Source organism: Neolamprologus brichardi, chromosome 11, assembly GCF_056152115.1.
Source record: "Neolamprologus brichardi isolate AB-2024 chromosome 11, ASM5615211v1, whole genome shotgun sequence".
NCBI lineage: Eukaryota > Metazoa > Chordata > Actinopteri > Cichliformes > Cichlidae > Neolamprologus > Neolamprologus brichardi.
This window is the reverse complement of record NC_142114.1, coordinates 22806414-22834344: the sequence shown is the minus strand read 5'-3', so window position 1 is coordinate 22834344 and position 27931 is coordinate 22806414. Positions and strand designations below refer to the sequence as shown.

The window sequence follows — 27931 nt, the reverse complement described above, 5'->3', positions numbered from 1 at the left end:
ATGTCTTCATTTATTTGAAAATCAAACCCATAAAAATTTCTGAATAATAAATAATTTTAAAAATGTCATTTACAATGTATCTTTAATAAAAACTGAGAAAAATTTGGACATTTTAATGGGAACATCTGACAATATAAAGCAATCCAAAACATATTACAACACAAAACGGTCACAGTGTTTAACCTCGACGTGCCTCTGTAATTTAAGTACACTTATTTTTGGACTGTTACAGTGGAATGCATAGTATTGCACAGGAGTTGTTATTATGTTCACCACCTGTTGTAGTGTATTATTGCGTAGTGTACATCATTCTTGTAATGCTGGATTGTGACCAGGAGAGGGAGGTAAAACTCAGCTTAACACCTCCCAGTAACAGACACCCATTGTGCAAGCTGCTGAGTGAAGCTGCTTGTGGATTGCAGCTGGTGAACCTCTGTCGCCATCAATCACTCTGTCAGTAACAGTTTCCACAACTCAGTTTAACCACATCTGTATCTCGTGCACTTTATTCACATATTCATGAGTCCAGGTATAGAATGAGCTCCTGAGGTGGATCTTCAACAAAATTGGACCTTAGACAGCAGGGAGGGAAACACAACCCTCTTGCGCTGCCTGCCTAGAAGCAAGGATTGTAAATTCAAAAGTTAATAACGACTATGCTCGTCTGTTGCTGTGACAATAACATCCATCCAGATCCGCATGGACACTGCACTGGAAGCCACCAGAAAGAACAGTCGGTCATATGTCTTCACACAGAACGTCAGACTGGGCCGTGGTGACTAAAAAGAAGGCACAGACAATGAAACCGTCATCAGCTGATGAAGAAGCAGCTTTTTTTTGCTTGGTGGTAATGTTTTTTTTGTTTTGTTTGTTAAGATATACCAGTCAAAATTTTGGACACACCTTCTATTTTAATTGTTCTTCTTTATTCTTATGACTATTTACATTGTAGATTCTCACTGAAGGCATCAAAACTATGAATGAACACGTGGAATTATGTAGCAAGCAAAAAAAAAAAATTATATATTCTCCAAAACAGCCCCCCTTTGCTTTGATTGCTGCTTTGCACACGTTTGGCATTCTCTCGATGAGCTTTATAAGTCATCTGAAATGATTTTCCAATAGTCATGAAGGAGTTCCCAGACATGCTGAGCACTTTGCTTTCACTCTGTGGTACATCTCATTCTGAACCATCTCAATTGGCTTTATGTCAGGTGACTGAGGAGACCAGGCCATGTGGCGCAGCACTCCATCACTCTCCTTCTTTGTCAAATAGTCTTTACACAGCCCGAAGGTGTTTTTGGGGTCATTGTTCTGTTGAAAAATAAATGATGGTCCAACTAAACGCAGACCGGATGTGATGGCATGTCGCTGCAGGATGCTGTGGTTGCCATGCTGGTTCAGTGTGCCTTCAATTTTGAATAAATTCCCAACAGTGTCACCAGCAAAACATCCCCACACCATCACACCTCCTCCTCCAAGCTTCATGGTGGGAACCATGCGTGTAAAGAACATCCGTTCAGCTTTTCTGCGTTGCACAAAGACACAGCGGGTGGACCCAAAGATCTCAAATTTGGACTCATCAGACCAAAGCACAGATTTTCACTGGTGCTAATGTCCATTCCTTGTGTTTCTTGGTCCAAACAAATATCTTATGCTTATTGCTTTTCATTAACTTGCGGTTTCTGAGGCTGGTGACTCAGATGAATTTATCCTCAGCAGCAGAGGTGACTCTTAGTCTTCCTTCCTTTCTGTTGTTTCCCTTTACTTAGCTGATTGGTTCTTGCCATAATATGATTCTAATAGATGTCAAATAGGGCTGTCAGCTGTGTACCAACCTAATTTCTGCACAACACAACCCCATTAAGAAGGCAAGAAATTCCACAAATGAACCCTGACAAGGCACACCTGTGAAATAAAAACCATTCCAGGTGATCATGAACCTAATTGAGGGAAGGTCAAGTGTTTTCAGCATTGTCAACAAAGCAAACAGTGGCTTCTATCAAGAATCTAAAATGCAAGGCGTATTTAGAGTTATTTATCTTTTTTTTTCTTTGCTAGATAATTCTATCTATCTATCTATCTAGATAGATAGATAGATAGATACCATTAAATGAGAAGGTGTGTCCAAACTTTTCACTGGTAGTGTATATCCGAGTAAAACCGCTGCCCAGCAGAACAAAAGTCTGGTAATAAGAGATTAATGTTACAATAATGTTTGCACTTTTTAACCATCTTTCTAATTTCTGTCTTGCAGCATTAACTTAGCCTCTATTTGTTGTATAAGTGCAGACTGATAATCACCTGCACACAACTAAGAAAAGAACAAGATCTTCTGACCACAAACTATTTCCCTGAGGATTTTCTTTTCCTCATTTATTCCTACATGGTGAATAAGGTCACTGTAAGTAAGAGGGTTGACACTATTACTTTCTTAGAAGATGCCAGTGAGCACCAAATAAAAGTCTTACTAAGCAGTACTAATGTTACCAACAACCTACCTTTGATTTCTAGTCTATTCAAATACGATGGTACATGTATCAGGTCATATCATATAAACAAAACTATTTGGAAATATAAGGTAGCAAAACAAATTTTGCAACTGGTTTACATACTACAATAAACTCAAATGCACATGTGTGTACCTGTGATAGTCATCTTAATTCTACTTGAGTTGTTTTGTTTGTGTTAACTGTACGTTTCAGGAGAAAGAAAATATTTATTGGACTTCCTCTCTGCGCTATATGTAATATATTTAATAATCATTATAAATATTGGTCCTGAAAACATTCTGTAAAGAGATTCTAGAAATATTTTTTGAAAGTGTTTTGGCGGATTTATGACTGGATGACACGTCAAGAAATGACTTTAGAACGTCTACAAAATGAGTCCAGTGCAGTTTAAGCTACATTTACAAACTGTTGCCCTTCTGATCCAAGGTCTGTGCTCAGGAACACGTGAAAAACTTCACAGATTTATTTAAAGTCCAGTTGTGTAAAATATGAGAACTCACAGAGGTGCCTGTTCGTAGATGGTCGTAGTAAACTTCCTCTATTGCTTGGAAATAAATGACTCCCTTTAGCTTCCTTTCATCACAGTCTGCAGCAAAGGTAAAAAAGGAATTTTAGAACATTAATATTGAATATTTAAGTCAATGTGAATTTAAAAAAAAATAATTCCTTGTTCTTTCTACAAAGCACAATAAAAAGTAAGAAAAAAGAAATTTAAAAAATGTTTAGAATAAAAAATTTGATGTGATGTAATCTTATAATAAGTCTGACCACCTCCTAGCGTGACAGAGAAAGGTTCATTCAAACAAAGAGGCAAACACAGAGTCAGCGAGCACACCCCTCCAACCAGTCTAACCTGTATAGTAGGCTAGTCGTCTATGGTCCATGTCAAACAGGAACCATCTCTTCTTCCAGGTTTTGACCCTCCCCCCTCGTTTGGTCAGGAAGCCCGCACAGCGTCGAGACGTCAGCCGCAGTTCCGTGCAGCCAGTCACTCCATGACCCAGAGACTCCACATGGGCCCTCAGGTCAAAGTTTGGAGAGAGGAAGAGGGGCAGGCTACGCTGCTGGAAGACAAATGGACTTTAAAGAAGCTTGAAAAACACAAAACAAACAGTCAATTTACCATGATAGACTGACTAGTTCCTATTGGAGTTTATAGTGGTTACACTTGTTTTAGGTCCCCAAAACCCCAAGGATGAGATGATAAAAATGTAAATGTCTTGGTTAAAGATGTTGGAAGTCAGTTAGTTATAAAATCATGAAAAATGAAACAGAATAACAACAAAACAGGTGACATAAGCGTCAAAGCTTGTCTTTTGGTACTGCCAAAGAAACATTTTATCCATTCTCCTTATCAGGGAAGGAGTCAGGGTACCCGGAGAGAACACACGCAAACACGGGGAGAACATGCAAACTGCACACAGAAAGGCCCCAGCCAGTTGGTGGATTCAAACCTCTTGCTGTGAGGCAACAGTTCTCAAAACTAATCTAACAATCCCGCATTACAGTTTCGTGGAAACTCCTTGTATTGTGGGTAATGTCAGCATCAAGTCTCGACAAGAACATCGAGAATACATGGATTAAAAGGACTACATATGTGTCTGTTGCATTAGGTTTAGTCATTTTATAAGGAAAACAAAATATTTTTTTCACTAACTTATAGTTTGAATTTCATTCATACCTCAGAGGAGTTTGGGGAAGAGATGACCCTTTGTTGCTCTTCTGGCTCTGGTCTTTGTGGGGTCTCTGGTTCTGGTGGTTCTGTTCTGGAAGAATTAAGCTCTCTTTGTCTTCTCTCCTCCAACAGCAACTGTCGCTGATCTTCCTGAGTTCATCGCACATCAAAACAAATTATTATCCAAACCATTTCCAAGGTAACACAGTAAGATGGAAACGACACTGGTTTAACCCAGCTGGAGGTATGCATCCAAAAGCATAAAGGAAACTGAAATCAGAGTTGCACTATAAATCCTCCCATTCCTTTTTTGAAATTCTTTGAAACTCTTAGTCAAATGCATGCACATTTTTTTAGTTTCTCCAACTGCCAGTGCTACAAACATGCATTACAAAACTCCAAACATCTGCTGTCTACTTTCCTGGAGCTGAGTGGGTGTCAGTAATCAGACAGGCGTATCTAATTCAGTGTGTCGCTGATGATTAGAGGTGTCAGCGAGTGTTTCCCACAGCAGGTGACTCACCCGCTCTCTGAGCAGCCTCTCTCTCTCTGCTTTGGCTTCCTTCAGTTTCTTCTCAATCTCAATGAGATCCAAAAGGCATGGACTGTAAGAAAAAAGGAATAATATAATTGAGTACAAAAGCCTTATACAGTTAGTTTAAATTAAAAAAAATATTCTTTAGAAAATGATCCAATTAGCTGTATTTGTTTAACAAGTTATCAGTAGAATTAAATGAACATATGAAGCATAATTAACCAGACTCAAGCTTATCATCAGCAAAGATTGAGCTAGTGTTTAACAGGATGCGACAATGCAAAAGGCCAAATCATGTCATGTGCTACATCATGAAGTGCTCCTGAAACCCATCATGTAGTACGTCCAATACTATTCAATGAACAGACTTGTAACACCAGTGCAATCACCTCAACCGACACCTAACCTTATCTTCTGCTGCTGCGCAAGCCCCATGTTCATTTGCAAATGTTTTATCATTAACAGACAGCTCTACACCCCGTTTACTTCCAGTAACACAACAAAGTACGCCTTCAACTGTTGCTGCTGTTGTATGCAAGTTCACAACAGTGTTGCTAACGTCGTTTGTTAGTAAGCCAAAAAACATAAAATAATCTGGTCATTTTGGCCCAATATGAAATCCATCCTTTGACCATTATTCCAACTGGAAAAATTTATAATGCAATATAGTAAAACTGCTCAACCAATTACTGAATCTAATATGGATAGAAAACAAAACAACAGCCGTGGGAAAATGGTTAATAGCAAAATGTGGTTGCTCCCACTTTGATTTTACACCCAACGTGGTTTATATTGTGTGTTTATGCAATTTTGGCCTGATTAAGAGGGTTTCTTGTTGCATTTTGCTCCCACAATGTGTTTGAAAGTATCCTAATTTATCAAAAATGGTTTTATCTGCTATAGTAAAGACATAACAAACAGAAACTGTGGTCATGGAGCAACCTGATGCCAAGTGGTTATAGTACCTTGTGTGTCTGAAAATATACTTGATGACCACAAACCAGGACCCACTAATTAATAGTGTCAAATTATATATACATATTTTTTGTATTAAGAATGTGAATTATGGTGCAAAAACCCTTCACAAGCTACATTTCTCCACTCAGTGGGCCAAAAGAATAGCAATTAAAATCCATTCTGGTTGCATGTGAATATAATTATTTAGTACATGAACTTTGAAAAATGCATTAAAGAGCCCCATTTGCTTTTTAAAAAGTGAAGACACTGACCTGGCAGCACGAGAGCTTGTTGTACTATTACATGGAGTTAGGACTCCACCACCATTGCTGGTCCCAGGTCTGTGCCCATTGCCGTGCCCACTGCTGTGCCCATTGCCGTGCCCACTGCTGTGCCCATTGCCGTGCCCACTGCTGTGCCCATTGCTCAGTCTATGGGACAGGACAGGGGATGTGAAAGCATCTGGGGCCTGGCTGTCAGGATGCATCCTTACCAGCACTGAAAGTGGAAGGAAATACAAAGAGACATGTGAGAACAGCATGCATAGGTCAGCATAAATAGCTTTTTATATTTTCGGCGTGAGAGAAATCCATCATGTGGTATCAAAATGTTAACTCACTCATTTTATATTTTACATACAAGAAGAGTCAGTTATGATTTTCAGGAAGAGACTTAGAGGATTAAGAAGAAGAGCAAACTCCTGACAAGACGTGACATGACCCTGAAGATCCGGCTACTATTAAATGACAGATAGATGGGCATGTGAAAAACAGATACAACTGGGGAGATTTTAGGCTTAAGTATATGGGTGATTCTCAGGCTCATCTGGTCTGCACAGGCAAAACCAATGTAATAACGACCTGCCAACTCTACTGACACGCCTTTGATTTGACTAAAAGGGAGGGAACTGAGCAAACAGACCAGACAAAATGAGCACGAGGGTGCAGAGAGAACATGTTTATTGTTCCATATCACAAACATCTCAGCCTGAGCAATCAGGAGGACAAAGCGAGGTAGAAAAATTGGACTCACCCTGTGCTGACACCGGCCTGTCGTTTAGTCTGTTATTGCGATGCGAGCTTCGTCTCCTGGGCAGACTGACACCTTCTTTGCTTGGATCCTAAAAAAGAAAAAGACAGTGTGCTTAAAGTACATTCAAAACACAGACACTGTCATCTCAGATCTTTCTGTTAGCTATCAGCACATGTTTTGGAAATCAGTAATTGAATTAAAGCACAAATGTCAATTATGACATTAGACCAACTGATGAGGTTAACTGTTGCAGAAACAAAAAACCAAACCTCTGTGACAAGCTGCATACCTGCGGAGGCTTGTGAACCGTCAGAGGAGAAAGAGACATCATGCAGGGAGCTGAGCTGGTGATGTCAGACCAGTCGGTGAGCGGCTTCTTGTCTTTGCGAACCTGTTTGAAACCCAGGTTTAAATTCCAAACCTCAGTAAATCATCTGTGATCAACACTGGCTACAGGGTACAAATACAATCTGTTCATTTTCACCAACTGTAAACGTAAAGCAAAACACATTCTCAACATACCACATCTGCCTGAGAATTAAAACTTCCAGGAGGGATCGTAATGAGTTAAAAAATTATCACAGCTCCACTATCTTCCCCTCTATCCCTCCCTCTCCCTGCTTGACTCACAAACACATGAGCAATTCAGTCACAACATGCAGTCCACTGTTTAACCCTTGTCCGTCTCTTTCACTACTCAGCACAACAGCACATGCTGGCAGCAGAAGTGTGGCTGTTAAACATGTGCTGCACATACATCAGTGTTGTTTTCTAAGGGATTTGGTAAATATTCAAATGCTTTCTTGACACAATACGATCCAACTGTTTTCACAAATAAATATACAAATATACAAAGACACAAACAGCTCAGAGCACTAAAATTTCCAACACATCTGTGACAAGCAAACCACATCCTGCATGCAGTCATATTAAAGTCATACACACTTGGCCATGTTGTCTGACACTGCTTCTCCCTCTCTCCTCCTCTGTACTGCCACTCCCTTCTGCCCTCCCTTTTTCAGTCCCCTCTCTTATTTACAACAGCTGATGAACTTCACATTAATCCAGTTTCATGACGGACACTATTTTAAAGACCCTCAGCCACGCAAATCAACTCGAGTGCAGTCATTTTACTTACCAATCGCTGCAAGGATGTGAAACTTCTCCCAGCTTGCCTTCTCTCTCTCTCTCAGACATCCACACATTCACAACTGCAGCACCCTCCCTCACGTTGCTTACTCCTCCCCCTCTATCCCTTTCCCTCCCTCCTTTTAGCCTGAGTTAATCTCGCTCTCTCTTACTCTCTCTCTTTCTCTCTTCCCCTCCTCGCTCACTCTCGCTTCCTCCCTCTGCTTGTCTCATTTTCCCTTTTACTCATCCAGATCTTGTCTCCTGCTCTTTTTTTTTTTTTACTGGTGCAATCATAACTCCGATTAAATGCAAGCCACTGACTGTGTGATGAAGCCACAGCATAGTTTAATGAGTCACTGAGTAAATCACACACTTTGGGGCAGAAAGTACTAACAATGAAAACACATAACACATGGCAGCGTGGACTATACTCAGAGCTGTATAGATGTTTCACGAAACTGAACTGAAAAGAAAGAAACAGGTCATGGACACATGTTAGACTTTTGGAAATCCTTCACTACTCACAAGTGATTTTGAGATTTGGATCCAGGTTTAGTTTTGCTAGCAGTGCAACTCTTTTGATCTTTGTTAAGTTGTCCTCAGATTGAATAAAAACATATTTATGCACTTAAGGAACTGTAACCAGTAATAGAGGTTGTTTAATTTGTTTCAGGTTTTTAATACCTAACTTAATATATAGGTTTATGCTACTGCAACAGCAGCATTTATCTGGAGTCAATCTTCCCTGTACATTACAAATAATATTGACTCTCGTGTAACTTTGTTTTTCTCTTTACTGCCTCACGGTGTTAATATGTTTTCTTTAATCTGCTAAATGCTCTACTTCAATCATTAACTAGCCACCAACTTTCTCTGCTGCTTGGTTTTAAGGTGTTAATCCACAGTTTGCCTAGGCTTTATTTAGTGCCTGCTGGGGCTTGAAATAAGGCTGATGAGAATGGTGCAAGTGAACCAAAAACTGCCTGAAAAGTGCAGTCTTTGTCTGTACGAGGTGGAAGCCCAACTGTTAAGGCGAATTTGTAGAAACTGTCAGGAGTAGATGTGGGTTTGAATTTCTACAATTTAACAAGTCTGGGAGGTTTGGCAGTTGGCCCACCATCCATACAAGTCTAGTAGACCAGTCACGTGGGAATGCCAATGTGGTAACCTATACAAATGCTATACAAATTCAGGGTAGTAGTGGGACACCAGCTCAGGGCTTCCCCCACAAACAGGTTTTAAAGCTATTTTTAGACCTTTTCAGACAGATAATGCTTATTGGCCTTATGTAGACAAGTACGTTAGAATGAATAACATGTTCATTTGCAGCAGTTGAAAGATATTAAAGCAATGAGGGGATCTGTAGGGTCATATGATAGCCCTCTGCAGGTTTGTCACTATGAACTGAAATCTGCAGACAGATTCTGTGCTGCTTAAAAAACATTTAACTCATATCTGAACTCACTTCTTGGTTTACCTCGTTTACTATACTTTGTATAACAAATGCTCATCATAACATTTCTTAATCAGAAAAGTAGAAAACTGTTGCTGGCCTGCTGGGTCTTGATTTCTGCTGAGATTGTGGGATCACAATTTGGTGTAAATAACATGAAAGCATGGATCCATCCTGCATTGTATTAGTGGCTCAGGCTGCTGGTACTGTAATAGTGTGAAATCTGCTGTAGCTGTATGATGATGCCATCTCTATATGGGGTGTTTCAAGCACCTTGTTGAATCTATGCCACCAAGAATTAAAGGCATGACGATGTCAAATGTAAAAAATTCAAATATAGCCACCGTCATTAGGAGGAGCTAGCTGCCTGCTGTGCCTTAACCAAATAATCAAATACTGCTTCCAGCATATGAAACATCAAGAACAGGCAACACAAAAAAGAAATAAACAGATCGGTAAAACAGAAAAATAACAGAACTAATAAATGTGGCCATCACAATAGAAACTACACCAGTTAAATAAAGACCAAAACTTAGTAAAACCCACAGTATGACAAATCCCACCTACCATTTGGGTGTGTATGAGCTCCCTCTTCTCTTTCCTCAAGGCATTCATCTCTCTCTCTTTCTCCTTTTCCATGTCCCGCAGCTGTCTCTCTAACCGTTGGACTTGCTCCTGAAAATTCAGACAATCATTCCCATTAGTGCGAACTGGATATGGCTTCCTGTCCTCCGAGATAATGTCACATGCTGTAGCTGATTCCTGTAGCTGGTCTGAGTTTACCTTATCTTTTCATTATGCTGTGATGTAATATTGAGTAAATATCCCCCGATGTGACAGTGCGTATGTCGCTGTGAGTAAATACAGGTCACTAAGCTGAGTCGATCTCTTCAGCCGAGACACAATGCAAATCAAATGGCCATTTTGCAAGTTAATGAGAGGCACAAGACTGACACAGGAGAGCAGGACTGGAGAAGCAACTTAAATGAATATATGGCTGATATAAAATCACCACTTTAGGGCAGTAAGTGTGTCACAATAAGAGAGTAAGAGATGTCATGTGCATCGAGGCCACAGTGCAGCTGAGTCAACTAGCATCCCTCTCACACAATCCCAGCCTTTATCTCCGGGGCTGCGCTCCTCCTCCTACATTCTGAAGCTAATTGAGAAACAACTGAACATTATTTTCATCATCTATGTTTATGGAATTGTAAATTTTGGAGGAAGAACAGCTTTTTGGAACAGCCAGCATTAAAATATAAGTCAAGACTACCGGTGTACAAAGTAACAAACTATTAAGAATTTAAGTTTAGCTCTTTTAGCTATCCTAGCATGTCATGTTTGGTTGGTTCACTTTGAAATATCTTAGCAATTACTGACATGCAAAAAAAAAATTTCCCAAGATCATTAATCCCTCTTTGGTGATCCTCTGACTTAAAATGTCAGCAATGTTGTTTTTGTGTCATTCTGTGTAATTGGTGCGTTTCTTTCCTTTTATAAAAAAATATTGGACATAATCTGTGAGAGAGTATAGAAGACTTCTAAATGAGGCATAAGATCTTTAATCACGTTAACTCCACTCTGGCACACAGTTTGGTTAGTCAGGATGAGTTTTCAGTCAGTGTCATCATCAGGTTATATTACAAAGCACATGCTGCCTGCTAAAATCAGCATGAGATCATTACTAGGGTCTGAACATTAAGCTCAGAATAAGCAGCACCCAACCATGATAGAAAAATGACCTGACAACACAGAAATTGCACTAGGAATTAAGGCAGGGGTGGGCAACTCCAGGCCTCGAGGGCCGGTGTCCCTGCAGGTTTTAGATGTGTCCTTGAACCAACACAGCTGATTTAAATGGCTAAATTAGCTCCTCGACATGTCCTGAAGTTCTCCAGAGGCCTGGTAACGAACTAATCATGTGATTCTAAAACCTGCATGACACCGGCCCTCGAGGCCTGGAATTGCCCACCCCTGAATTAAGGTGAAGTCCACATACAGACTGCTGGTTTCCAAAGTTCAGTTACTGAATTAGAAATTAAAATAATAATAATGGATTGCATTTATATAGCACTTTTCAAGGCACCCAAAGCGCTTTACAATTCCACTATTCATTCACTCTCACATTCACACACTGGTGGAGGCAGCTACAGTTGTAGCCATGGCTGCCCTGGGGCAGACTGACAGAAGCGAGGCTGCCATATTGCACCATTGGCCCCTCTGGCCAACACCAGTAGGTGGTAAGTGAAGTGTCTTGCCCAAGGACATAACAACCAGGACAGAGAGCCCGGGGATCAAACAGGTGACCTTCCAGTTACAGATACGCTTCCCATCTCCTGAGCCATGGTCACCCCAGTCCATAAATAAGAGTACACACACCCAACATGTCAGTTGAACAATTGAATTTAAATTCAAGTGCCAACATGTTACAGATCTTTTGAAACTGCCATGGGAATCCTGATCTGAAGAGTTTTGTTGTTTTAATGTTGCTAAAGGGCAGAATAGCTAATCTCTTAAAAAATACCCTCACAAATAAGCATGATTTCAAGCATTTTTAGTCAACAATATTGTCTTTCAGTCACGATTGTGCAACCCTTCTTTTTCCAAATCTCCTCATCTTCTTTAATCTTTCCAGACTCTCCTAATCATCTCTCATCTTTTGCTTTCATGTGTTTTGCTCTATAATTTTTCACTCATGGTGGCCTGATTAAGCTTCTTGTATAGCGTGTGACATAATCAGGGTGACGTTTTGAGGTAAAGAGCTCAAGCTTGTGCTGAAAGAAGGAGAGCAAGCCTTAAATCCATAAAAACAAGCATGAACTTTAACTGCAAAGAGAGGTTATGTGTACAGCAGAACAACCCATCTAATGTGGTGATTAATGTGATTAATTTCACTTTTAATGTGCAACAGCCCTGAAATGCTATCCGAGTCAGATTTATCACTTTGTTGTTTGATGCCAACAACTCTGTGATTATTGTTGGAGGAGCACAAATTTGTGGTTCTTCCGTTCACTTTCTGGTCGGTCTTCTCCTCATTTTAACTCTCAAAAAGAGGAAAACAGATTTCAGCAAAAGCTAGGAGCATGGTGCAACACATTTTAGAAAAAAAACCCCACAATCTTTATGTGTCTCTAAAAGAAACATGGAGACTGTCCAGACTGTGATCAAAAAGAACTGGGTCCTGTTTCTATAGATCTTTTGCAAAACTGTTGTACTGGTATATATTCAAGTGTTAGTTGTTCCTATCATTTCATCCACTTATTGTATGCACAAGTATGACATCACATGTCTGCACGGAATTTATGTGAGAGTAAACAGTGAAAAGACGCGCTGTTTACCTGTGCAACGTTGACCAAAAGCTTCTGGCATGAGATTTCCTTTTCAAGCTCTCCTTCACTCTCTCTCTCCTTGCATTTGCTCTCATCCTCTTCAACAATGCCGGTCTCTCGCTCCAGAAAATTAAACTCCCAATCCTCAAAGGCCCGAACTGATGCCTCCATCGCCTCCTTCTCCTGCAATGAAGACAAAAAAAAAATATTGTGTAAATAAATGTGTTTTTTGAGGTTATAATCATCTTTGACCTTTTTATTGTGAACTGCTTGCTAAAATTTGTCTTGTTCTGGAGCCTAAGAGAAGGTTTATGAATGTAACATCCCCAAGAAATTTATGTGGGAAAATCAAAAGTGAATGGATGGAGGGGAGATTAGTGCAGATCCATGTATGAGTATGGTCACCTTTAAAGGCTGATTCATTCTCTTACAGAGATATTTTAACTTTGTGCAGAACTTTTTAAAGTTTGGCAAGCCTCGTTCCATCGTCACTTTACATGACAAAAGAGTTTACTAGAGAGAAATCAATCGACAATGCTACACTTCCTTTGAGAAGTAGTTTAACACTTTTTATCACACAGCTAGTAATATCAAACTGACAATTGCTGGCACAATGCTGCTACTCACAAATGCCAAATTAGCTTATTTATAATCTCCAGGTTATTTGTATTTCTTTATTATCATGATCTCACGATACTTCTCAAACATCTTGTTGTGACTCAAACTTTTTAGTGTACAATCAAAAGACTTGAGTACATACTTATGTGGACAAAAGTTAACTGAACCTAAGAGCTTCATTATTCTCAAGGTTTGGCAACCGGAGGCACACTTCCAGTATAAGCACAACATTCAATGCTTCACTGCCTATTGAAACACTCAACGGCCTCACTGGAATGCCTGCTCTCTTAGTGCTGTGCAACACGCACTTAGGTCCTGTTTGTGTGCATGTATGCAGCTTTTTTTCTGTGAAGCAACTTGTGAAAAACCTGTTTTCTAGAAGCCCTTTCCAAATAAATCTGACAAGTTACCACAGAAAGGAACCAGCTACCGGACAACACTAAACCTGTCATTAAACAGTGCGATTTAAACAAAAAGGTTTCTCATCTTGTTCTGTTACATTCACAGGCAAAACACACATCCTGTGTTTTGTTTAGGTGTGGGTAAACATTAGCACTTCAGGTTGAACAGGTACCGAACAATCACTCACTGTATTCAAGACAATATTATGCGCAAGACTCGCGCTGTCAACACACCTTCTGTATCTGTATCTGAGACACTGTGATATATCAAAACAGCACACCGAGCATTAGCTGCAGTTTTATGTTTTATCTTTTTTTGTCTCTCTCTATATTTAAAAAAGGCAGGATTAGACATTTAAAAACAGAAAACAGAAAACACCCAGATGTGTTTTTGGGTGGTACTGGAAATCTTGAGCATGCAGTTTTTAAAAATGATTTACAACCCACACCCTAAAGTAGGAAACAGACGTTTGATTACCACAACTTCAAGGAATCTTATCTGGCTAAAGCCCGCTGGTCAGTTTTGTGTTTGTGTTTAACATATTTTGAAGAATCATCATTGTAGATGAAATGACAATGATGCTGGCTCTGTTGGTTTTGCGGATGTTTTTATTGAAGAAGAAAAAAAAAAAAGAACATTGTGGATCACCCAAATGAGTAACTGTAACTGTCATCCTCCACCCATGCTGAAAATGTCCTACTCGCCTTCTGCAGCTGCAGCATTAGCTGTTCTCGCTGACTTTCTGGCTGACTCGGGATCAGTTTCTCTTTTTCTTTGCACCTCCTCTTCAGCTCCTCCACCCTGCGCCGCTCCTCTTCCAGATTCTCTCGTTCCTGCATTTACAGACAGTTAGAAAAGAGCGAGCAAAAAACTGAAATGCAAAACAAAAACTCTGCCTGAAAAGAAACAAGAGCAACAGGTCTATTAACCTTTGTTTACAATGAGGGCTGGATATATTTATCTTGAAAACATGTCACATGTTTGACATCTAACAGTTAATGCATGGGAGCTGACTTATCACTGACATGATCTTGTGTTGACTTTAGCTGCACATTACTGAGCCTACATGCCAGTTTCTTCTGGGGGTGTAAGTCCTACACTAAGACACTCGAAGTGGAGGTGGGCTTGAAATATGAAGGTGTGGCATTGGAGGTTAGGGGTTAAAAAAAACCCATAACATCTGTCAATTTTTAAGTATTTAAAAAGAAAAAAAAATACTAAAACTGTATTAGATAATATCACATGTATCTTTTACCTTTTGTCTGTCTGTGTGTTTGTGCTTCTCTCTTTGCCCGGCCTCCTCCTGTAGATCTTTCAACTTCTGCGTGTGTTTGTGCAGCCGGTCTTTCTCTGTCTGCAGCTCTCCTTGTAGCAAAGCAATCTCCAGCTGCAGCTAAGAGGGTAGAAGACGCGACCGAGGTGAATCATACTGACCTAACCTTATGCAAGTCAGAGTTAAGCATTCCTTTATCGTGACTGTAGTGGAGTTTGGAAACGGCGTTGCAATTTCAATGTGCATGCATCAGCAGAAACATCAAAACCACTTTTACAAGTTTCGCAATTGACCTGATAATTCCAAGTCAATTTTCTCAATCAAATAACTGGAATAACATGTTAACCCTATCAGCTCTTTAGCGACTTTATTCAGCAGTTGTTTTTGCACGGTGACATAATGTTTTTGTCCAGATCATGTGACATGCTCACCTCAATGTTTAGCTCTTCCTTCTGCTGTTCGATCTCTGTGATTCGCTGTTGGAGCATGGAGGGTGATGGCAGGACCCTCAGTGAACCCACCTCCAACTTTTTAATGGAGGTCTGACAGAAAGCAGGAAAAAGAATGAGCAGACAGAGTGACCACATGCAGGCTGTTAGGCTGGGAAGGGCTCACACCAGCAATGATGATTCATTGTTTTAACCAGGATTAAAAGGTCTAACAAACGACTACATCACCACCATAGACAGCTTCCTCTCCCTCACCTTCTCGCCCTCTGCGCTGCTACTTTCTGTATCGGACTCTGCCCCTGAGGAGGCGGGACTCTGGCCTTCAGTCATTCTGGTGATCCACGGAGGCCGCAGACCCTGCTGCCACTGACTCCTGGAGTTTTCCATATTGTGTTGGGGCATTTCTATAGTCTGAAACAGAGGAGGGAGTAAATGAGAGCTGGAGAGTGTGGGGTTGGAGGGGTGTCTGGTTGACTTTAGTGAGTATTGTAGTAATCTAATATGCTGCATGGCTGAAGGTGTGTGAGGGATCAGGTGACAGTTTGCTGAGGGGATAGGATGGTTGAATAAAGCAGCATAAGCAGAGAAATCCCCTCCAGCTTCCAGAAAACAGTCTGTGAAAACACCTTGCTTTGAAGAGTGGAAGTGAAAGAGCGGAGTTAATATCCTATATGCGTGGTGGTTTGTGGTTGGGTTTCAGGGTCTCTCTCTTAGCGAAGGACTATCAGCGTGTGTAGACACAAGCGTGATAAACAACAGTATGTTCTGCTGAGGCTTAAATGGTCATCAATTACAATTTGAAAGGAGCAAGATCAGAAAAGGCTTTGAAGTACTGTTATATTGTACTTTATTATCTTCTCTGTCACATTCATGTGGATTTACTGAAGAAAATATTGTTACGTACAGAGCATATGATCTTGCTACATCAAAGAGCTTAGGAACATGTCAGCCTACAATAGGCCTACAATATCCTAATCTCTTCATTATGTTTTGTGCTTTCACCCTCATCTTTGTGGTCTCTCTCTCTCTCTCTCTACACACACACGCACAAAAAACCCCTAGCAGAAACACCCATGTGTGCAGAGGCCAAAACAAATTTGTGGGAAAATACTTTTGATTACTATTGTCCAACCTTTTCCCACCATCTTCTCTCGCCCTCTGTGCCCTCTTCCTTTCCCTCCATGCAGACCTTATTAGGTTGCAGGGAATGCACGCTGAGCAAAAGTAGAGATAAATTTAAGCCAAGATATGAGTGAGAGCTTCCAAAAAACCACTGGCACACTGACATCCAGAGAGGGGGGGGGGGGGGGGGGGGGAGCACTGGGGAGAGATGAAAAGGCATGGACAGAGAGCAGCACAGAACAGCAAGGGGGTGGCACATCTCATTTCTAGTGATATAATGGATGGAAAAAAAGCTGATGGCTATAGATTATAATAATGTTCATAAAACAAACATGTTACGTCTTGACAGTGAAAAAGTAGAATTTGCACCTTTAAAATAAAGACTAGATCACTGTGACTCATCTACCTTTTTAAGAATGTAAAGTGGTCTGTGGAGGAAACACAAATAAATGTAAGCGTTATCTTTTGATGTGGTATGTATACAGGGTATTTCCCTAAAATAAGCTGAAACTGCACTTTCCGTTTCAGGAGTGATATTTTACCACTTCTGGTACCTAAAAGAGAAATGTGACTGATGACTATTAATGGTCTATGACGTGTGTTATTTTCCCCGTGCAGTCACAGTTTACAGTATGACACTGATATATAGGCTCCCACGAGACAGAAGCTATTAAAAAATAATAATAACATACATTTTACATGAAAACAGAAAAACAAACAAATAAAAACACCAAGAACCAACAGCCCAATGAAAGGAGGTCCAGACAACTAAGCAAAGTAACAAAACTTTGACATAGATTGAAAGTTAATTAATATTAATATTTTTGTAATATTATGTGCATATGCTTGATTACACAAACATTTCTAATAAATTGTATGTAACAATATTGAATAATTAAACATTTTATTCACTAATGAAGTCATCTATTAAGATAGTGATTCAGCATTTGTCAGGACGGGATAACTATGTCAAGGGTGGGCAAGAGTACTACAAACACCCAAACACACATTTAGCTGTTGTGAAGAGCTAAAACAATTTAACACACTCAAGTTATTTTAAACATTTTCTTACACGGTACAGTATTAAATAACAGAAATATAATAATAATTTAAAAACATATTAGTTTTAGATTTTGGCCAAATTGTTGCTTTAAACATACGTATCAGCCTAGAATACCTATCACCATAATGAGTCTTGCACAACACCTCATTTAAGACCTGATTGATGAAATGTTCATGAATAAAAACATCTGTAAAAAAAAAAAAAAAAAAAAAAAAAAAAAAACCCTGAACATTAGAGGCACCATAAAAGAAATCTGTATCCTATATTAGACTGGACTACATAAATTATTTGGCCACTAAATAGGAGTATACAGGAGTATTTTTACTCCAGTATACAGGAGTAAAAATGCAAGCAAAAAGAATTAAGACAGTATGCTTTGTATCATAGTTTGGGCAATTACAGTAACACACAAAGAGAAAAAGTTAATGTGTAAAATGTTGGGTCCTCGCTCTCTGATCCTCTGATGTCCAGTGAAAGCTGTCAATTTCAGGGAAAACAGGACAGGGAGAGCGTCACAGTGAGTTACATCATGATCCAAACAAACATTAGTGCAAGTGTTTGACCTCTAACTAAAGTCCAGCAAGATACCCTATCAATGCTAGAGCCAAGACATACAGGAGTAAAGTCCAAGCCTCCATGTTAACACGGTGGTTTGTGTAAATAAAACAATCAAAAAGGCAAAAGAACCACTAATGAAACAAGATGGAGTGAGACAGTAAAAAAAGGGGGAGCAAAGCTCTGCCTGAAAGGCAGATCAAAGAACAAAGCAGAGTTTTGTGCCCAAAATAATTGGACTTGATTACGGGGAGGGGAGCGCCTCTGGAGAATAAGATGGCAAAGAAAGGGAGATGCAGTTCAGGATCAAGTGGGATCGTGTGTGTATGTGTGAGTGTGTGTGCGTGCGTGTGCGTGTTATGTAAGGAATCCCCAGAGCAAAAACAAAAACATAACCCTCAGAAATCGGCCTGATCATATACGTTAACTTTTATTGGTTCCAAGTATCAGTCACAGATCATTTATAGCCAATATCTGATTCACCACAACACAAACAGTGTGAAGGGGTTATGCCTGTTCGACAACATATCAAGCAGACATGAGAAAAATGCTACTCGTGTCACTTTATCTCACACAGCATGTGTGTTCACTTCAGAAAGGTTTTATCTTGCTCTTTTACTGTGATGCTTCTCCCTTCGTTTGACCCCAATTTATCCAAACAGAAGTGAGTCAGTATGTGGGTTTGTGTCCCGATTCATGACTAACCAGCAAATTGGATTTTTTCTGGAACATTTCATTTGCTGCCACTGCCTGTAATTTTAAGAACTTATAGCAGTTTTGGTATGTGTGTGCTCCTGTATGCTGGAAGCAGCTAACACAGCCTTGAGCTACAAGACTTACGAGGAGATAAGGAAGTCACGGAAAACTGGTGAGCTCACACCTTTCCAATCCTGCACTCCTTCAATCCCAACCAATGCTGACTCACAGCACATTACTTGAAGATATTTATCAGACTTTGCACAGCTCCCTCTGGAGCCACAAAAGCTTTTATACAACTTGTCCGTGTATGCAGAAGCACTCCCAGCGAGTTGTAGGAGACTTTGCTTGTAACAATCTGTGGAGTTTCTCATTAAGTCTGAAAGCCTGAGCCAAGGTAACCTGATGATGTCATAAGTGTTTTTTTAATCAAACTGTAAATGAGTCAAAGTTAATATTATATAATGTTGAAATCAATAGTTCTCCACGTGACGTGTAAATTGAAGAGTAAAATGTATGCCTCTAACCCACTGGTTTAACAAACAAAGGCTAACCTTATCTAAATTCAAATAATCTGTTCCTGAAACTAGAATATTTTTTCTTTTGCTTATTCTTCAATTCAGCCGAGACTGGAGGCCACCCAGGGTTCTGCTCAAGATTTCTTCCTGTAAAGGGATCCTCCCAACCCCACCACCAAAACAGGGACTGAAAAGATCCCCACACCTCCCCTTGGAAGCTACACGTTCACTACGTATACACACATTTTACACACATGTGCTACTTTATTATTGGCTTAATCAGAGTCCCGACAAAAGCTGAACCTTTAAGAACTTTAATACCAACAGCTTAATAAAACAGGGAGAGCTATGTCTGTCAGTAAGACCCTCTACTATGTGCATGTGTCAGTGCAACAAAATGACTGGCTTTTATGTTTTCTGTTTCAGCTTTGGATCATATTTAGTAGCTTTGCTGGATTTCTCTCCATAATAATAATGTAAGATTTATCTGACATGTAAAGTGCCCCAAGTGACTATTATTATGAAGTGGAGCTTTATGGTTAAAACTGAATGTAACAATTGAAAATAAACTGAATGACGCTATTCCTCCCTCTCCTCCTTATCAGGGTTCAGGTGTATAAGCAGAGATGCCAAGACCTCCCTCTCTCCAGCCACCTCTTTTACTCATTCTAGGGTACACTGAGGCATTCCCAAGCATGCTGAGACACATAATTACTCCACCATATCTTGTGTGGAGAGATTATGTCTGTGTCTGTTCCAGGGCCTTCTGCCTGTATCAGACACATGCCCAAAACACCACATACAGTGGGGCAAAAAAGTATTTAGTCAGCCACCGATTGTGCAAGTTCCCCCACTTAAAATGATGACAGAGGTCAGTAATTTGCACCAGAGGTACACTTCAACTGTGAGAGACAGAATGTGAAAAAAAAATCCATGAATTCACATGGTAGGATTTGTAAAGAATTTATTCGTAAATCAGGGTGGAAAATAAGTATTTGGTCACCTCAAACAAGGAAAATCCCTGGCTCTCACAGACCTGTAACGTCTTCTGTAAGAAGCTTTTCTGTCCCCCACTCGTTACCTGTATGAATGGCACCTGTTTGACCTCATCATCTGTATAAAAGACACCTGTCCACAGCCTCAACCAGTCAGACTCCAAACTCCGCCATGGCCAAGACCAAAGAGCTTTCGAAGGACACCAGGAAAAGAATTGTAGACCTGCACCAGACTGGGAAGAGTGAATCTACAATAGGCAAGCAGCTTGGTGTGAAAAAAATCAACTGTGGGAGCAATCATCAGAAAATGGAAGACATACAAGACCACTGATAATCTCCCTCGATCTGGGGCTCCACGCAAGATCTCATCCCGTGGGGTCAAAATGATCATGAGAACGGTGAGCAAAGATCCCAGAACCACACGGGGGGACCTGGTGAATGACCTGCAGAGAGCTGGGACCAAAGTAACAAAGGTCACCATCAGTAACACACTACAACGGCAGGGAATCAAATCCCGCAGTGCCAGACGTGTTCCGCTGCTGAAGCCAGTGCATGTCCAGGCCCGTCTGAAGTTTGCCAGAGAGCACATGGATGATACAGCAGAGGATTGGGAGAATGTCATGTGGTCAGATGAAACCAAAGTAGAACTTTTTGGTATAAACTCAACTCGTCGTGTTTGGAGGAAGAAGAATACTGAGTTGCATCCCAAGAACACCATACCTACTGTGAAGCATGGGGGTGGAAACATCATGCTATGGGGCTGTTTTTCTGCCAAGGGGACAGGACGACTGATCCGTGTTAAGGACAGAATGAATGGGGCCAAGTATCGTGAGATTTTGAGCCAAAACCTCCTTCCATCAGTGAGAACTTTGAAGATGAAACGAGGCTGGGTCTTCCAACATGACAATGATCCAAAACACACCGCCCGGGCAACAAAGGAGTGGCTCCGTAAGAAGCATTTGAAAGTCCTGGAGTGGCCTAGCCAGTCTCCAGACCTCAACCCCATAGAAAATCTGTGGCGGGAGTTGAAAGTCCGTGTTGCTCGGCGACAGCCCCAAAACATCACTGCTCTTGAGAAGATCTGCATGGAGGAATGGGCCAAAATACCAGCTATTGTGTGTGCAAACCTGGTAAAGACCTATAGTAAACGTTTGACCTCTGTTATTGCCAACAAAGGTTATGTTACAAAGTATTGAGTTGTATTTTTGTTATTGACCAAATACTTATTTTCCACCCTGATTTACGAATAAATTCTTTACAAATCCTACCATGTGAATTCATGGATTTTTTTTTTTTCACATTCTGTCTCTCACAGTTGAAGTGTACCTCTGGTGCAAATTACTGACCTCTGTCATCATTTTAAGTGGGGGAACTTGCACAATCGGTGGCTGACTAAATACTTTTTTGCCCCACTGTATAGGAGGTGCCCAGCAGGCATCCAAGTCAGATGTCTGAATTACCTCAACTAGCTCCTTTTGACATGGAGTAGTAGCAACTTTACCTTTTCCTAATGATTAATCTCCATACATTAATTGCCATCTTATCGTGGGGGAGGGGTTTGCGTACTTTCTTGATCCTAGGAGCTATGTTTTCTGGGGCAATTTGCCCCCCAGTAAGGTCTAAATTGGTCTTAGGTGTGCCCAGACTAAGAGGCATTCGGGGGGGAAAAAAACAACCTTAGGAAGAAGTAGTCACGGTCAACTGCTAATCGGCCTGCCATAGGGTTATCATTGCTCCACCCCAGAGCTTCATGGACTTGGTTCAAGGGTGGGTGCTCGCAGGAGAGTGATTGTCAGGCCTTAGCCTACGGAGTCTGGGCAGGAACAGCACAAAAGCTGTGCATCCACCAACTGCAGGAGGAACACGGAGCATAGAGGAGCAGTTTGATTCCTTTTTGATGGTTCTAAGGAACTGAATACAGTATATAGTTTGACTCTAAACTCAGAGCTGTCTGTGACAGGTTTACAATTCATTCCAATAACACTCCAAAATGACCTTGTCCTCATCCGGACCCCTCATTAGTAAGTGGCTAACGAAAAGTATGGGGATAACCACAGTGTACACAAAACCATAAAGTCAACACTGACAACAGCAATATTCCACTAGCTGTTCAGGACAAAAGAGCTCTGACCATGGCATGCCCTGTGTGGGTGTGAATGCTGATTACAGCCTGTCACTGTGTGTTCAATGCAGGAGCGCTATAGGGAAAACGTCACATGAGCAGCATTTGAGCTCAAGTGCCTTGTATAGAGCAGGGTAGCTTACAATGCCAAATTAATCCACACGAGGAAGGCTTAGAGGTGAACTCACTCAGTTCATTCATAATAGTATAGCAATGCAGGTCTGAGCAATAAAAGTGCATCAGTTTCAAACTAATTTTACAGACACAATTAAAAACAAACTGAGAAGCCAGATCCTTTTGAATGAGCTGACCCAGCTTATACAGTGACAGTTTGATTTTCAGCAGTTAATATTTGCCCAGGCAAACAACTGTAGGGAATTTATATGATTTTATATACTAAACTGGGTATGATCAAAACACTTACCTGTGCAAGTTTTTAGAGCAGAACAATTAAAAAGCAGCAATACCTTTAAAATTTAAACTCAAAAACGTCATTAATTCTGTCCATTTAAAGGATCGATCAGTTATAAAATCAGTTTGGCTTTACAAAATATGCATACACTGTGACTTTACACTGCATGGTAGCGTCTTGTACATTGGCATGACACAAATCAGAAGTGCATGTTCAATGGCCATCATAAAAGGCTTCTCCAGTTAGTTGCTGTCTCTCATCTTTTGAAGGAAAAACATCAAAACCAGCCATTAAGCCTTGCAACCTATTAGGACAAGTCACATATTCTTTTTATTAGCCACAATTACAGGCTGTGGCTTCGATCACACAGTCCAAATCACCAGACCTTATAGGGTTCTGCTCAATGGCAGGCCTGACATCATTACATCACTATCTTATTCATAGAAGGTTTCCAGAGAGCAAAAATACATTTCCTATTTTATTGTCAAAAATGTAAGCACAGAAGTCCCACTTTTTACCACTTACTCGCACTGGCCCTGCTACACACTCTGGCTCGCAGCAAAGGAAAAAACAACAACAAAAAAAAACCACTTAAAGTGATGGTCTTATTTTAGAAGAATTAATTTTGGTTGGAAAATCTTTTGTTTAGTGCTCCAGTGCTGGCTTCAGCCAGAGTGCAATAGGTACTGCTTTATATGTGTGCAATGCACATTTTAAATGTTTATGCACACTCATTAGCCTTCATGAAGCAGAGGAAAACGTATTTCTGGACATTTGGGCCAAAAGCATACTGAAATTTAACAGAGTGAATCCTGTGGATGACTGCAGCAATCTCTGGATCTGCTGCATATGGCTCCTGCTGGCTCAGCACAGAGGACCCGAAAGCTGTCATCGCAATACAAGTTTCTGAGCAGGAAGAGCAGGTGAAAGCAGTCCTGGCCGTCACCCAGCTGTTAAGTGTGGAGCGGTCTTTCCTGCCTGACACCTGGGTTGGCAACGCATATAACAAAAGCAGTGATGCAGCTAAAAACAACAACAACATAGATTTCTGCATCTGAATTATGTATTTCACTTGTGAAAAATGGGCTGACTAGAGAAGAAAAAAAACTGGGAAAAGCAACTGTTACTGGAAATTTCACTGCAGAACCACTGTTGTTTACACATTCCAGTGGAAAATTTCCTGACCAGCTAATGTCAGTTTTAGATATTTTTTAGTGATGGCAATGGGAACTTGACAAGATGAAGCTTTTTTAAAATTAGTTTCAGTTGTCATTCGTACATTCCAGATGGTGCGAGGCATGCTAGAGAATGGAAATGCAAGGCTCTTCTTCAGAACTTGGCTTCGAGATCAGAAAAAAACAAAGTAGAACAAACAGATAAGTGGTTTCTGTAGCCAAGTATGGGCACAATTTTAAATGCTTTAATCCAGTGCCAACACTATGACAAAGTATTGTTGTGAGTACTTCAAATACTGTGTTTGAGGGATAAAAGATATGTAATATAAGCTCTCTAAACAATAAAGAAATCTATCTAATATGAGAAATAAACAGACAAGAACTTTAATTTAGCTTTTTTAGCCGATATTGTTTTGTTTTCTGAACTTTTATACGGGTTTTTTCTGCTTGTAATGAGCCCTAACTGAGCAGAAACATGGTGAATTATTTTAAATCAGGATATTATTCAGGGGTCAACATTATTCTTTTCACTTAAAGATAGTTTCAACAAGTCAAGCTCTTCTCAGTTTTTAGAGTGTTCGTAAGACTAAAACTTTACTGCAGAAACTAATGAAATTATGATTGGCATGTTACATTTCTTTTAGCCAGACTTTAAAAAACAGATTTTGGATTTTGAAACCCACGTGTCATGATGGCAGGAATCCTCATTTTCAAAATCCTGATTTTGTGATCACTGTCACACCGTGTATTAGAAGACGTTACTAATAACACCTGAGCTTTGTCGCAAGTTCACAGCTGCACTCAAACTAAAATACTGTATATCACAAACAGAACTGTTGCCTTAAATAAGACCCACACATTAGAAAGTATAAAGCAAATGCAGGCATTAAGGTATAATGTGAGAAAATCTCTCAAGGCCCTTGTGATTTATCTGCTACTGTGTTTCAGTTCCTGGCATCAAGGCAAGTTCAACTGTATTCACAGCAGTACTTTGGTCTGAGTAAATCTGTGGGAACTGTGATGCAAGGAGTTATCCTTTAATGACTACCCGGGACACTGGGCTCAGACACAGATTTGTCAAATGTGCATTCAGACAAAACATGTGTGATTGAGACTGGGGAGTAAAAGCCAAAGGCAGAAGACTCCAGACAACAAATCTTCACAATCCCACTTCAGCCCGCTCTCCCACCCACTGTTTACTTTGAGTACTGATGGAACGATAAAAGGGGAGGCATCCCCGGGTCGTTGTAAACAAAAAGGGGAAATTGATATAAACTCTGAGAAATTTATCTCAGAGGACTTTGCTGTGGATATTTTTAAAAATAAGACGTGAGTCAAAGCGTGGGATGAAACATTACGAAACATTATCATTTTATTAACGCAGCCCAGGTTTCAAGCAAGAGGACAGTTTTGCTTTGAGGAAGCTGTGTTAATTTCTCTTTTGTTCTGAGTGGAGAGATTATATACTCTAGAGATTGTCGCTGGTAAGTTGGTAACAGCACAGTAATGTCAAGATTGAGGTTTAAACACAGCCTGCTGACTAAGGCTCTCTGCCAAGAGCAAAAACTGTGTGCTGGAGAGGTCTGCTGACTTGCTCCTAAACAACAAAATCGATTCAAAAACAAAAACACGGCTCTTACCTGATAAACGTGGTCCAACTTCAGCAAGACATGCGGGTCCTCCGACGAGTCATAGCAAAGTGACAAAGCCGAACTAAGTCAGAAGGGAAAACACGAGAGGGGAAAAAACAGCGAAGAGTCCCTTCAGTAAACTTTTTTTGAACGCTGTTTCACTTTCAGGTACTGTCAGCGTTACTTTGACCTCGCCAGCTGCTGTCTCTGTTAAACCGACGGTCACTTTATCGCATTATTTCTGGTGTTTAATCCTCACCTGGTTTGATTCAGTCCCTTCCCAGCAAAAAGAAAAATAATGACAGATGAGCGCGAGCGGTTTGTCGGCACCAACAGGTGAAAGCACGCGGAGGAGGGCGACGACAGAGAAGGCGGATGCCGACTAATTAAAGTGTTACGGCTAGCGGTAGTCACAAACCAGTACGCATACCTTTTTTCTCGACAGACCTCACACCCGGTTTCTGCGCTGTGGAGACCTCAGGGAGAGTTTCGTTCAAGTCTGGCACTGAAATGGGATTTCTATTCTGGGAACTGACGGGGTTTCTCATTGTGGAGTGATCTGGGCATGCTGCCATACTCTGCGAAGAGACTACTTAAATACATTTGATGACATGCTCCTGTGGGAATAATATAATAATATACTGATACAGAAGAGGCTGAAACAACTGCACAGGCAGTGGACACCAACGGGATTTGTCCAAATTTGTCACAAAATTCATTAAACCAGTTTAATCTAATAATTTGTGCTTCTGAACAAAAGTTGTCCAAACTTGACCCCCATAGTTTCATTTAACTGAACACAAGTTTAATATCTATTGACTGGTGTCCAGGTATACAGGGTGAAGATTTTTTTACAGGGTGAAGATTTTTTTACACCCTCTTAATAATAGTACATGGTTGAGTTTTGTGCATTTAAAGACCTCGGTATGATCTTGTGATACTTGGTTAGGTTCAGAAAAGAGGTCGTGGTTTGGGTAAAAATGCAACAGTTGCAGTTTTTTCTTTTGAAAGGTTTATTTTCTTGGTTGCCAGGGTGACACTAGCCCACTGCAGCAGGCAAGAAATTTCATACTGAAGCACATTAGTCTCAAAGTTGTGCTTAATGTAATGAAAAATAAAAGTGGCAGTTTATGTGCATGAACACGAATAAACAGATTGCTTTTCCATGATTGTTTTGAGACTTTGTTGAACCTGCACACAGATAATATATACTTCATGGGGTATGATAGCTAAGTAAATTTGCTTCATTTGATACATATTTCCAACAAATTAATCAAATTATTTAAACCCAAATCATAAGGAGGGGTCTCTGGTCATCTCTACATTTTGGTAGCCTACCCTTGCAGGGTAGGAAAGGAAGCCTTTGTTTTGTTATAATATACAATAAAGACATAAAACCTCAATAAAGTGTCATCAGAAGCATGTCAACAAACCACAGGATTCGACATGATCTCGCAAAAGTTGCTCTTTTATTAAAGTTTAATAAAAACAGGGGCCTTGGGATGCCAATATGTTCACCAGATTTTGGGGTGTGTGGAACATAGGAATCATAAAACACTAACACATAAACAGTTTAAAACTACATGTTCACACTTTAAATTCCTAAAAAGGTTCCTGAAAATAGTGATACATATACAAATGATGACCATCAACACACAAAGGCTCAAAAACTTAAGCTTGTGCTACAAAAAATAACCCCTTGACCTAAATCACTGCGCATATGCAAAAACATATGTAGTGCTGTAAGAGCATATCTATGTCTGCTTTCTGGCAGATTTCTACTCATTCTTGTAGAGACTGAAATACCATGAAATATTAAATCTCTGACATGTTACTGTGATACAGTATGCTACTTGGTGAGCAGAAAATGCTAAAATTTTAATGTAAACACTCTAGTTACTTATAGAACATAAAATAGCACACTGAATTCTGGACCTACACACCACAAATTTACTTCCGCATGTTAAATAGTGACTTTTCCCAGAGGCAAAATCCACTCCCTTTACTCTGAGGGCTTTATCACCCTGACTGGCCTCTTTACACATCTTCTTGTGAATGAGCCGATAGTGTAATAGATTCTTTCCAGTGACATGTGGCTGTGTGAGAGAGAATGGGCAGCAGGTTAATAGTGACATAGTGTAAGTGGATTGAGAGGGAGCAGTTAAAAAAAAAAACAGTGGCTGGCAGATGGGTGAGAAAGAGTGGGTGAAAGGACAGCTGGCACATTGATTCCCAGCAGTAAAAGAGCAAAGACAACATTTTAGTTGCAAAGTAA

General features: G+C 40.3%; 1 protein-coding gene across 6 annotated transcripts; it reads right to left on the bottom strand.

Moving 5' to 3' along the window:
• Positions 1 to 11: 11 nt before the first annotated feature.
• On the bottom strand, positions 12 to 26211 carry phldb3 (pleckstrin homology-like domain, family B, member 3). 6 transcript variants are annotated; one of them, XM_035908153.2, is made up of 16 exons: positions 26087 to 26153; positions 25666 to 25738; positions 15623 to 15778; positions 15350 to 15460; positions 14901 to 15038; positions 14350 to 14478; positions 12635 to 12808; positions 9864 to 9971; positions 7002 to 7103; positions 6713 to 6800; positions 5953 to 6178; positions 4712 to 4793; positions 4195 to 4338; positions 3367 to 3577; positions 3014 to 3099; positions 12 to 779 (listed from the first exon to the last, which is right to left on the bottom strand). In XM_035908153.2, exons 3-16 carry the CDS (start codon positions 15767 to 15769, stop codon positions 645 to 647), a joined length of 1881 nt encoding a protein of 626 aa, XP_035764046.2. In that variant the 5' UTR covers positions 15770 to 15778; positions 25666 to 25738; positions 26087 to 26153; the 3' UTR covers positions 12 to 644. The 6 variants fall into 6 exon arrangements, with proteins under 6 accessions (XP_035764046.2, XP_035764045.2, XP_035764047.2 ...); XM_035908152.2 differs by having other exon boundaries at positions 25916 to 26132; XM_035908154.2 differs by lacking the exon at positions 25666 to 25738 and having other exon boundaries at positions 26087 to 26211.
• Between the last annotated feature and the right edge of the window lie 1720 nt (positions 26212 to 27931).

Coding starts and splice junctions, on each gene's coding strand:
- phldb3 (XM_035908150.2), bottom strand. CDS start 15,877: ATGCAGCATATTAGATTACTACAATACTCACTAAAGTCAACCAGACAC. Junction 15,461..15,622: donor GCAGCGCAGAGGGCGAGAAG/GTGAGGGAGAGG, acceptor GCTTTCTGTCAG/ACCTCCATTAAAAAGTTGGA. Junction 3,578..4,194: donor CTTCCCCAAACTCCTCTGAG/GTATGAATGAAA, acceptor TTTGTCTTCCAG/CAGCGTAGCCTGCCCCTCTT.